Genomic DNA, 12,531 nt, shown 5'->3' with positions numbered 1-12,531 from the left:
CGGCGTCCGATACTGATATCGGATCGGATAAACTGCAAACGCTTTAACTAATGGATTGGATGGATTTAATTGTATTATTCGTCGAAGAAATAAAGTCAAAGACATAGCTGGAAAAATATGCAAGTTGAAGTTGCAATGGGCGGGCCATATCGGTCGAAGAACAGATAACCGTTGGGGGAGAAAAGTACTCGAGTGGCGACCACGAACCGGAAGACGAGGCGTTCGCAGGCCTCCTACCAGGTGGACTGACGACATCGTGAGTGTTGCGGGAAACCGGTGGATGCAAGTGGCGAGTTGTCGTTCATTATGGCGGTCTAAGCGGTAGGCCTTTGTTCAGCAGTGGACGTCTTCCAGCTGATGATGTTGATGATGAATTGTATTATTAAATAAAAAATGAGAATAAGCGGATTCTGTTGGTCAAAATAATGTTATAAAGGCATTAACGTAAGTTGTAAGTATCTGATAAGTATTAAAATGTTACTAAAAAACCTAAAAAGGAAAAGATATATTTTCAACGAAAAATAAAATAAGAAAGAAGTGTGTAAGACCAGGTTTAGACCTTATACTCAAAGGTAAGTATAGTAGACAAACAGTTTAGACTTTGGTTTAGACACTTATTCGGGAACGGTAATTTTTGTGTATAGGCAACATTGTTTGGAATGGTGTCGCTGTATCAAATATTTTATTTTATCATTGCCCCACGAAAAATTATGGTAGGTTGAGCAATTAATTTGGAGTCGGTCAAACGGCTTGATCAAAGGGCTTGATATAAGCACAAGTTTTTCTTCAACTTTTCTTATTTCATGGTTAGTAATATCAATCTTGTTTAGTAACATTTCACTAATCGAAACAGTTAAATATTTGTATAAGTAGAGCTAATAGACTACGGAACAGATAAAGGTAAACGTCCACTGATCCGCATCGTACGCTTCGGTCGGACGTATCAGATTTGTTGCTTTGTATAGAAATGTGCCATGCCATCCGTACAGTGCGGCACTTGTATTGTATGACTATACAAAGAATATTTCAATCCGTTTGATGCGGTACGTCCGAATCGTACGATGCGGATCAGTGGACGCTTACCTTAACACAATGCTCGCACGCACGCAACATCGCGTTGGTAGCTAGCTAGCTTGGTAGGTACAAATTAAAAAAAAAACCACGTCGCGTCAAGCGTCAAGCTCAACAACATGTATACATGCTTGCTTGCTTTGAATTTTTGCTCTGAATTCTTGACTCAAGCCAAGCCGACTTTGAACGGTCAATGCTCATGCATAGAATTTTTGTGCTAAACCATCTTCGAACTCCGAACCATCTAATTGTATCAATTGACATGTCTAACAGTTACACACAGAGCGTATGGCTAAGAAGAGATTTAACTGAAATCTAAATTGGATTGTAATTTTCTCCGCGATTTTTTGGACGCCGTTACCGATATCGGGCAAAAATGATGTAGGTACTTACCTGTCTTTCAGATTATTCGATCCTACATCGGATCATAAAATATATTTTTATCAATTTTACTTACTCCGATATCGTATCGGCGTCTGATACCGATATCGGATCGGATAATCTGAAAACACTCTTGCTGTTCTTTTTATAAGCTTTTATATAGGTTCACCTGTCCCGTTGTCTGTCTGTCTATCTGCTTGTCTGTCTGTCTTTAAGTTAAATTCGACCAACTTGCAGTACTTAGTCGGATTGACTTGAAATTTGGCACACAAAAAGCCACAGGACGGAGCTCTTCAACGGTTACATTAGATTTTTTAGAAAAATATGGCTCTGTCCATTGGAAGACAATTAATGGCATCGACTTAAAATTTGGTATACAAAATGTAGTTGCGGTGCGGTGACAATGCAAGTAAAGTCGACCGACAAAAGGTACAGTTAGCAAAAAAGCTTGTATTATGAAATTTTAACCAAAAACTTGTCTCCTTGCTGATAGCCCTGGACCTGGAAACCAGTTTAGTTTAGTAAAAAAAAAAATGACAGTTACTTGACACATATATTTGACGGTTGCTATTCCGATTGCTACAGTTCTCCTTATTTTTTTACTTTTCCAAATATAAAATGTGATATGGATATCGCCAACTACTTCACATTCAGAGTATTCGGTTAGTTAGTGACAACGCCCATATAAATTATTTGTCAATATTCTATTTTTGGTGCTGCAGATTGTGATTGCATAACATGCCCGGCTAACCCCAATTTTGAAAATAATAATATGAATACCTCGCATATAAATATAATTTTGAGGACTTGTCTGAGGTTAGATAGGCAGCTGAGACAAAAAGTTATAAGCAGCTGGTGTAGGAGTAATAAGCTCGAATGTCGCCGCCTTTTGTTTTGTCGGTCGATAGCTCACACGAGAGGCTTGCATTCGTCCACGGGGGAAGCGCAGGTCAATAAGGATGGTATAACAGTGTTGCCTTCGCCGCAAGAAGTAAGTAAATGATAGATTCTTTGGTGACTGTTTGTCCACTGCTATAATCAAACGCATGTTTTAATTTTTTTACCTTTAAGTAATTGGGTACATGCTACAGCTACATTCCTAAACCTAACTATCAACCCATATAAAATATAATCCATGCTATTAATACTGTATACTGCTATTATACTACTTGTCTTCCATATTGAGCCCAACAAAGGTAAACCTTTAAGCTTGGTTATTGATGTGCCCGAGTATGGCTGGCAAACTCAAACTTTGTTTTAAAGGTCCTATTACAGAGCGCGCAATTAGATACTTTAGTTAGAACAATTTTAAAGGTTTTATTTTAGTATTTCCCCAATCTGTAACATACAATCTTCTATTTTCTTTTCAATAACCTATACTGCCCTCCTAAGCCAAAAGGCGCTATCTCAAAAAAACACGAGTTATTATATTAATACTATTGTGTAGCTTAAAACATTCTGCATCACATGGTCTAAAAGGAAGAAGCGATTTTTTCTTGAGATAGCGCCTTTCGGCTTGGAGGGCAGTATATTTACTGCAATGCATCTATGTTCCTATATTACAAAGGGAGATTGTTATCAGTATGAAAGAAAGAAAGAAAAAAGAAATCATTTATTGCCACAAAAAATAAATAACAAAATAAACAGTTGAAAAATAAAAACATTCACTAAACCTAGTCAGTAAAACAGTTTTTTGTGGCAAAAGGAGTGGACTCAGCATTTGCTGCGAGTGCATGCGTAAGCCTGCATTGTTCAGTGCTGATTTTCAGTCCGCCCCTCAGTATGCAGTTTTTGTAGCACCCAGTATGGCTAGCAGATAATGTCTGATAATCTGATAACAATGTCTAATTACAGAATATGATTTCAGCCTTAAGTTTTTTTCCAGGTAACCATAATTTTGAGAAAAAATGAGTTTAATAAAGAATTCACAACTGGATCAATAAAGTCTTATGACTCAAATCAGCTGGCCTCCAACAATCCCATTGAAGACACCAGGAGCGAGGCTCAGTGCAGGATAACTCAAGGTGACCAAACTGGTGATCAGGTGATCATAGGGAATACTATCCAATAAGAAAAAATTAATTCCGCTATTTGCGTGACTGGGCTTTCTGAATCCTGCAAGTATTTGCTGGATCTCATTTGGTCAGTAAAGATTTCACAAATAAAGAAGCATAAGTTTTTCATTTTTAATTAAAATATATTTACCTTTAAATTTCGCAAGCACCAGGCAAACTTAAAGCCCAGAGGCCGTATTGTCTATTATTGGCATGATTGCATTCAGCATTTCATTCTACCGTCATCTTCAGGGGTCAGACAAAAAGTGCAGATGACGTAAAAATCACGTAATCTTGCACACAAGATGGTGTTTTTATTTAAACTTCCGTGTGACATGTAGTAACAAAATAATCGTAAATAAATCAATGGAATTCAGTGAATAAAATAAATTTCATATTGTTTAATAAAGAGGTTGATAAATGCTAAGTGATAATTGTTTACGAAAATCAAAACCACTATTTGAAGTCATCCTATAAGTGGTTTGACGTCACCGGCACTTTTTGTCCGATCCCTGGTCATCTTATACCATGTGACAGAAAGAAGTGGTAAAACAATTGTGATTCAGTGTGTTAGATAATAAGCTCACAATCAGCGGACTTACTGTCTCAGCGGGCTAATAATCTGGCTTATTAATTTTTTTTTACTCTATATATTTTCAAGAAAATGCTACTTGGAAAATATAAGGGTTGATTTCCAGTACTCCCCAGTCAGCTCTGCGGTTCTGTATCAGGACATTGTATACTCCATTTTATTTAACATTTGAAACTTAACGGTAAATGGAAACTATTTAAAATGGTGTTAACTTCTATAATAAAAACATAATAAGTACTGCTAATAAATGTAGGCATTTTAGTCCATTTAAGTTCGAAATACCAAGAAACGTGTTACAATTTGACCGTTAATTCAAACCTTAAATTAAACGGAGTATAGAAGAGACATAGGACAAGTTTTCAGTACCAAAAAATATCAGCCAATTTTTGGGCTAAGTATATCTGTTGTGAAGAACTTCCTGAAAAATAATATGACACCTAGGAGTTGCGTTAGAGGCCTTAAAATTATGAACAAATAAATAAGTAGTATCCTGTTGTGTCACCAAGTAACATAGTTTTAGTCTTAGTCTTAGGTGGTACTTATGGAGCCAAAATAAATCTTTCTTTCTTTCTTTCTAATGATGGAAAATTTGTAAAGAGTGATCATGATGAACACAAATCCATAGTAGAACAAAAATAGGTTATTTAATGATGTAACATAAAAAGCTTGAAATATGTATGAAAATTGTCTAAATAGGCAACCTTTATGCTACATTACAATAAGTCTTTAGTTTTTAATAATTTTAGAATCAATATGTTATAGTAATAAAGTTGTGCCTTCAAGCCCTCAAAATATTTCTGAAAGTGGAAAAAGATTGTCCCACAATCACTGACGTACATAATTAGGCAGTATTTGTATTCAGGTGCAATTAGCACTTATTGCTTCTAGCAATGAATCATTGATTATTCTACTTATATATTATATTGTAAATATAATAAATAAAAAGTTTCAAGTAAAATATGCAACAATCAATGAAAATAGGGTAACAATGCAAAGGCATATGCATATATGTAATCGCGTATGATTATGGTCTCTAAGTATATCAGCAAATAAAGGTTTGTACACATATCAGCAAATAAAGGTTTGTACACATTTTCGTTTTCAGGTTTACTGATGGGAGTGTTTGATGGGCATGGCGGCCCCGCTTGTGCACAAGTTATATCAAAACGGCTTTTCAACTATGTTGCAGCTGCTCTCCTTCCCACAGATCAATTGAAGAAGATTATAGATCAACCCCATGAAAGTTTGCTGGAAACTTTTAATGACAGAGTGAGTCACTAACTAAAAAACACATAATCATATTGCTTGAACATTTAGATCAGGGGCCTTGATTTCCAAAGTATAAATATTTTCATACTGAGCAACATTTGCTCTTAAAGTGACAAATATAAAATGCTACCCATTCAATACAGATCTAGTGAATAATGTTTTTCCTCATATTTTGTTGGAGAACAGTAAACTACAGTAAGCTAGTTGAGAGAGCAAGATAAATAAAAACTTTTCCGACAAAATACGATGGCCAAATTATTCATCACTACATCTACAAACAAACATGTCTTTATTTTCAGGTTGAAATTGTTCAAGATCTCAAATTAACTTATGAAAATAGCTTTAAACAATATTTAGCAGAATTAGTAGAAACTCGTAATGATGATGTTGATGTAAGCATGGCATTAGAGAAGGCAATCATGAAATTAGATAGTGATATATCAAGAGAGGTTTTAGAACCGTATAAAAGTACTGGAAAAATAAACCCAAAGACATTGTCTGTAGCTTTATCAGGAGCTGTGACTTGTGTGTCGTACGTCAATGGCCAGCACCTGCACGTAGCTAACGTCGGGGATTGCAATGCCGTGATAGGCACGAAGACCGAGGATGACGAATGGAAAGCTAAAAAAATAACAAAAGAACACAATTCTGAAAATTTCGACGAATTAAAAAGGATATGGAACGAGCATCCTGATAGCGAGAGAAAAACAGTAATCAGAAGAGATCGATTGCTGGGAGAGCTAGCTCCTTTACGTAGCTTGGGCGATTACCGGTACAAATGGTCCGTGGAGACCCTGTCCCAGCTAGCAGTTCCCGTGTACGGCGAGAAGGCAATACCAGCTAACTATCACACTCCTCCTTACTTAACAGCACTTCCAGACATATATTACCATAGACTGACACCTAAAGATAAATTTTTGATCATAGCTTCCGACGGACTATGGGACATGATGACTCCTTTGCAAGCAGTAAAGTTAGTCGGTGAGCACATGAAAGGTAAAGTGTTTTTTAATCCGCTCAAATTGCCCCGTAAGAATATTCAGTTAGGGGATATAAACGAGTTACTGCTTCATAGAAGAGAGAGCTTGAAGAGTAAGCCAAAGGACAGAAATGCGGCCACCCACTTGATAAGGCACGCTATCGGGGGCACCGAGTACGGGGTGGACCATGCGCGACTTGCGCACCTGCTTAGCCTGTCGCCCGATGTCAGTCGCATGTTCCGCGATGACATCACCGTTACTGTCGTCTACTTCGACTCTGAGTTCCTACGCCAGTGCCCCGCCTGACTTGACTCAGGCATATTGACTCAGGGTTGGGCAGTATTTGAATTACTTGTGATTAAAATACGTAATTGAAATACAAATACGTATTTGTATTTCAATTACTTGCTTAAAATGTAATTTGTAATTGGTATTTCAAATACCCAACGCCGAGGTATTTTGTAGTTAGTACCTATTTTAAATACTAATGGTTTCAAAATACATTTTAATATTAATACATTTAACCTTCATTTAGCGATCTTATTAATGGGTGCGTTCTGAAGAAAATAGTGCTCGATAGCTTTCGTAAGCAAAATGGCGATTGGCGACCGCTAAATATGTCGATCTTTAGAGTTGGCAACACTAAGGGCCCCTTGTTTGATCAGTAGTTAAACAAACTAATTGTTAAAATTAATGGCAAACATAACAATAGCATATGCAAATGCATTTCAAAGGAAATTTGAATTTAGTATCTTTAACTACTGATCAAACAACGGGCACTAAAATGAAAAGGAAACTAGTTTTACTAAATAATTATTTGTTAGATAATTTTCACAAACGCATTTTTTCTGAGTAGCGTATTTTCACATCGCGGTTTTTCAGGATCTCAATATGTCGATCTTTAGAGGTGGCAACACTGAAGCAGACTGAGGCAGAACGCCCAGAAATAGGAACCTCGCGCGGGGCTCCGTCTACGTAAGGCGTGGGTTACCTAATGCTGCTGGAAATATATGCCACTGATAAAATAATCTACTGGTAAAATAAGCGACAAAAATATACCTACGCCAACATTAAAAAACGCTTCATGAAAAATCGCTACATGAAAAAAGCAAAATAAATAAATTTGCGATCCTGAAAAACCGCGATGTGAAAATACGTTAGGAACTCAGAAAAAAATGCGTTTTTGAAAATTATCTAACAAATCATTCATCAGTAAAACTAGAGTTTCCTTTTCATTTTAGTGCCCGTTGTTTGATCAGTAGTTAAAGATACTAAATTCAAATTTCCTTTGAAATGCATTTGCATATGCTATTGTTATGTTTGCCATTCATTTTAACTATTAGTTTGTTTAACTACTGATCAAACAACGGACCCTTAGTGTTGCCAACGCTAAAGATCGCATATTTAGCGGTGGCCAATCGCCATTTTGCTTACGAAAGCTATCGAGCGCTATTTTCTTCAGAAAGCACCCATTAATAAGATCGCTAAATGAAGGCTTAATGTAGTTATGTTAAAATGTATTTTGAAACCATAAGTATTGGAAATACCTACTAACTACAAAATACCTCGGCGTCAGGTAATTTTGAAATACGAATTACGAATTACATTTTAAGCAAATAATTGAAATACTAAATACGTATTTTCATTACAAGTAATTGAAAAAGGGCCCAACCCAAATTATTCCTGATGTTTTGTAGCATGTATTTATTTTGTTATTATATAAATTATTGAAGTATTTAATGAAAGCTTTTTTTTATTTTTTACGTCATTTGCTTCAATGTGAGCATTTCTATGTCCTCCTCATATAGAGAGTAGCCAAGTGATTAATTTTGGGTAAAGAAGTAGATAAGGTATGCACTTACATCGAAAATACAAAAAAAAATAACGGCTACCTTTTTTTCATTTGATAAGGGGGTCGGCACATTTATAAAAATATACTGAGCGACAAAAAATCTGGCCCTCAAATGTATGCAGTAATCTATCTATCTAATACCTTTAAACGTGCAATTCTTTATATTTTTATTGTATATATATATTTCGGGGATCTCGAAAGCGGCTCCAACGATTTCGATGAACTTTGGTATACGTAGGGGTTTTCGGGGATAAAAAATCGATCTAACTTGGTCTTATCTCTGGGAAAACGATTGTTACCGTCGCCCAGGTACTAGATAATTTTTGAGCGGGCCAAATTCTGTACTTCTGAGTACTTATCGACTTATCTGAATTTTATATCGTATTTCTTTTGGTAGTAGGTCAAGTACAAAGATATCAAATACGGCCAAAGTTACAAGAATATGTATATACGCCCTTATGTCGAGGTAATAAAGTCGTGTATACACATTTTTTTTTACTTTTGCCGTATCAATTACTTTGTAGTTGACTGTACAATAGGATTTTATTAAAACTGTAAAGAAATGATTATAAGCCTCTGCTCTTACCTTTTACCTCAACCTCTGTTCTTGCTTACCCGTATGTTTTACAGTTTATCTCCAAAAAACATTTATAAAGCGAATAATATTTATTTTATCGGTAAAGGTAACTCGTAACTCATATCGAGTTGATATGCGTTCTAACGTTGATGGACGAGTATTGAATTAACTATTTGCAAATCAGGGACTCACTCATATGTAAGTGACTATTATTATATTGGTCCCGAAGACTCCTTTTGTACCTAGACCCAGAGTTGGGCGTTATTTAGACAATTTCTTATCTAGATAATTATTTCAAATAAAAAAATTCGAAGATAAATTCAATCACAAATAGTGAATTGACAACTTTTTTATTTAGAGAAATTATCTACCGACCTCGTTTGTTATTGAAGTAAGCTTATAATAATAAATGTATACAGAATGTCACGTCGGGTCAAACCGTCACACTGACATTGCTCATATAATCAGAAAATAATGGCTTTTTTTTTTTTTTTTTATTCGACTGGATGGCAAACGAGCAAGTGGGTCTCCTGATGGTAAGAGATCACCACCGCCCATAAACACCATCAAGGGGAATAATAATAATAATTGTTACAACATAAACGCTGCAATGTCGTCTTCTAGCTCTGGCTCTCAACAAATATTAGACGGCAAGCTTTTTAAACATCGTTCGGGAAGTTCTGATGGGAAAAATGTAATATTGTACTTATGTTTACCACTGAATGAAGTGAAGGGTTCTCTAACTTATACATCAAATTTTCTGAGTTATTTAAAACGTAAACATGGAAACGGAGCATTTGAAGAGTACAAGGAACACGTTAAGCGTTTTAAAAGAGATAAAAAGGACGGTAAATGTGTATGCAAAATTAGAGGACCGCATTCTGTGAATAGTTTGAACTCAGAAAAGCTTTCGAATTATGATTCTGAATGTTGCCAGGAGGTCAGGAGGTCTGGTGGTGGTGGTGGTATTTTTTTTATACCCATGTACTTTGTGACTTAATAAATCGCCATTTTCTTAACGTTCCAGGGCAGTCAGAAGTGGCTATTTCAGACTTGACTTTCTACGAATTTCACAGACATGGAGACTCGACTTTTAAACAACGACGTCGACGACTCGCTAAAATTATTGCTATGATAAAATCTACAGCAAAGGGACTGGACTCACTTTCTATTGACATGCTTCATTTGACATTCTCAAAGACTTCTGACATTCTGACATACATTATTAACAAAAGTATTACAACTATGACATTACCAGAAGATTGGAAAAACGCTCGAGTGACCCCAATATCTAAGAAACCGAATCCAGCCGACCTATCCGATCTCCGTCCTGTCAGTATCCTCCCTTGTACATCGAAGATAATAGAAAGGGATGTGATCAGCTGTCGGAATACCTAGAGAAAAACAGCATCTTGCCATTCTTGCCTAAACTACAGTCGGGTTTTCGCAAGGGTCGATCGACTGCTACTGCGTTACTCGACGTAGTCGATAACATCTTACAGGCGAGGGATGCTGGTAAAAGTACCATTTCAGTTCTTTTGGATATTTCTAGGGCTTTTGATTGCATCAATTTACCCTTGCTATTATCTAAGATGTCATATATGGTTTTGAGGCTACGGCGATTAAGTGGTTTGACAGTTACTTGTCCGGCCGAGCACAAGCGGTTGAGCTGCGGGGAATGCATGGTGGTGCTTTGCGGTCCTCCCTTAGCTCGTTGAGTAGAGGAGTGCCGCAAGGTTCGATCTTGGGTCCACTGCTCTTTATACTTTATAGCGCCGATATCGTTTCTAGTATAGAGAGCAGTAAATACCATCTTTACGCCGATGACTTGCAGCTTTATGCATCTAGTATGCCTTTAGATGCAGTCACCAACGCGGAGACCATTAATGCAGACCTTGATCGCGATTTCTTTTGGTCGAGGAGGAGCTGTCTAATCCACTGCTCTTAATCCCCGAAAATCCAAGTACCTTATATTTGGATCTAAGTATCAGATTCGTAATACTTTGAAAAATCTGGCTACCAGGGATGTTGCTGTCATGGGCGAATCAATAGAAAGGGTAGATGTAGCAAGAAATCATGGGCTTATTATGGATGGTGAGTTATGCTTCGAGAGCCATATAGCTCAGTCAGTTAGCAGCTGCTTCTATCGCCTCCGAATTCTTTAGAATGTTCGTGACTACCTCAGTGTGGATTTGCGTGTCCAACTGTGTGAGTCACTCGTATTGTCTAGATTGAACTATTGCGATGTCGTTTATGATGGTTGTACCTATACTTGGTAGTTCTAGGAGATTGATTCAACGAGTTCAAAACGCATGTGCTTGTTTTTGTTTCAAAGTCCCTCCTCGGTCCCATGTCACTCCGTACTTGAATGCTGCTGATCTATTAAAAATGCACGCTCGCAGGCGCTTGCACCTTGCAACCCTTTTGTTCGGTGTAGTGCGGCACAAGACGCCTTCGTACCTTTTTAAAAAATCACATGGTCGAAAAGTGTGCGCAAATTTAAGGCTATTGCGCCTCCGCACAGTTTCGAGGTAGTTTCAGATTCGCGGCGTCTAAGTGCTGGAATGACATACCTCGTAGTGACTAGCAGGTACATCTTTGGGCGAAAGCTTAAAGGCTATTTGTTGGCACTTCAAAAGCTATAATTCCTCTCCCTTCCAGCACTATTACACAAAACTTATTTTTTGTTCCGGTTGTTAATTTCATGTTTCCTTATAGCCCGCGTACCTAGCGGTGTTGTATATTTGGCAAGTGAGTGTATAATAGTTGTAATAATTATGTTTATGTACTAATGTTAATGTCTTTCAAAGCCATAAAATAAATAATATGTTTCATAGTTTACAAATTATCTATTTATTTTATGTAGTCTTATGTATAGTAATAAAACTGTGTAGTATATCTTTGTAGCGGTCCGAGGGTCACCAACGGTGCTGGCTGAAAATCAGCGCTGGGGTGTTTATTATTAACGCTTCAGCATTATGCTGAGCCAGTTTCCGATTCACAACCGCAATGACACATACTTTCCTACGTGTTGTCTATTTGTACTTAATACTATTGTTGTGTCTTGTGTTGTGAATAAATGTATTTTCTTTCTTTCTTTCTTTCTTTTTAAATGAACTGAAGAAATGCTTTTAAACCATTTTAATTTTTAACTCACTCACAAACTTTCACATTTATAATATTAGTAGGATATTAAAGAAAGTCGTGTTAGTTACACTATTTATAACTCAAGAACGGCTGTAGCGATTTGGCTGAAAATTGGTGGGGAGGTAGCTTAGAACCAGGAGACGGACATAGGCGTGCTTTGCCCGATATTCCCACAGGACAGGGATAAAATCTCTAAATAACAACCGCTGGGCTTAGAGCCATGAGATTTGGTATGTGGGTAGCTGGACCTCTGGAATAACACATAGGTTAAGTACTTTTGATCCCGATATTCCCACGGGATAGGGATTAAATCTCGAAATAATAAGCGCTGGGCTAAGAGTCATGAAATTTAGTATGTATATAGGTAGCTGGACGTCTGGAATAACACATAGGAGACTTTTTGACCCGATATTCCCACGGGATACTTACCTAGAGATAAAATCTCGAAATAACAACCGCTGGGCTTAGAGCCATGAAATTTGGTAAGTAAGTAGGTAGCTGGACCACTGGTATAACACATAGGCTACTTTTTATCCCGATATTCTCACGGGATAGGAATAAATCTTGAAATTTCAGCACTGGGTTTAGAGTCCTGAATTTTGTACAGT

The 12,531-nt window shown here is 37.0% G+C and overlaps 1 protein-coding gene across 1 annotated transcript; it reads left to right on the top strand.

Moving 5' to 3' along the window:
• The first annotated feature begins 1,645 nt into the window (after positions 1-1,645).
• Positions 1,646-8,375, top strand: Pdp (pyruvate dehydrogenase [acetyl-transferring]-phosphatase 1-like protein, mitochondrial). Its single transcript, XM_074097078.1, has 4 exons — positions 1,646-2,443; positions 3,338-3,476; positions 5,204-5,367; positions 5,667-8,375. The coding sequence occupies exons 1-4, from the start codon at positions 2,225-2,227 to the stop codon at positions 6,651-6,653; spliced, it is 1,509 nt and encodes a 502-aa protein (XP_073953179.1). The 5' UTR covers positions 1,646-2,224; the 3' UTR covers positions 6,654-8,375.
• The last annotated feature ends 4,156 nt before the right edge of the window (positions 8,376-12,531 follow it).

This window comes from Choristoneura fumiferana, chromosome Z (assembly GCF_025370935.1).
Source record: "Choristoneura fumiferana chromosome Z, NRCan_CFum_1, whole genome shotgun sequence".
Classification (NCBI taxonomy): domain Eukaryota; kingdom Metazoa; phylum Arthropoda; class Insecta; order Lepidoptera; family Tortricidae; genus Choristoneura; species Choristoneura fumiferana.
This window is presented reverse-complemented; position numbering and strand designations above follow the sequence as displayed.

Excerpts from the sequence above, each read along its gene's own strand:
- Pdp (XM_074097078.1), top strand. The coding sequence starts at position 2,225 with ATGAATACCTCGCATATAAATATAATTTTGAGGACTTGTCTGAGGTTA. Across the intron at positions 2,444-3,337 it reads TGTTGCCTTCGCCGCAAGAA|GTAACCATAATTTTGAGAAA; the intron begins GTAAGTAAATGA and ends GTTTTTTTCCAG. Across the intron at positions 3,477-5,203 it reads TCAGTGCAGGATAACTCAAG|GTTTACTGATGGGAGTGTTT; the intron begins GTGACCAAACTG and ends TTTCGTTTTCAG.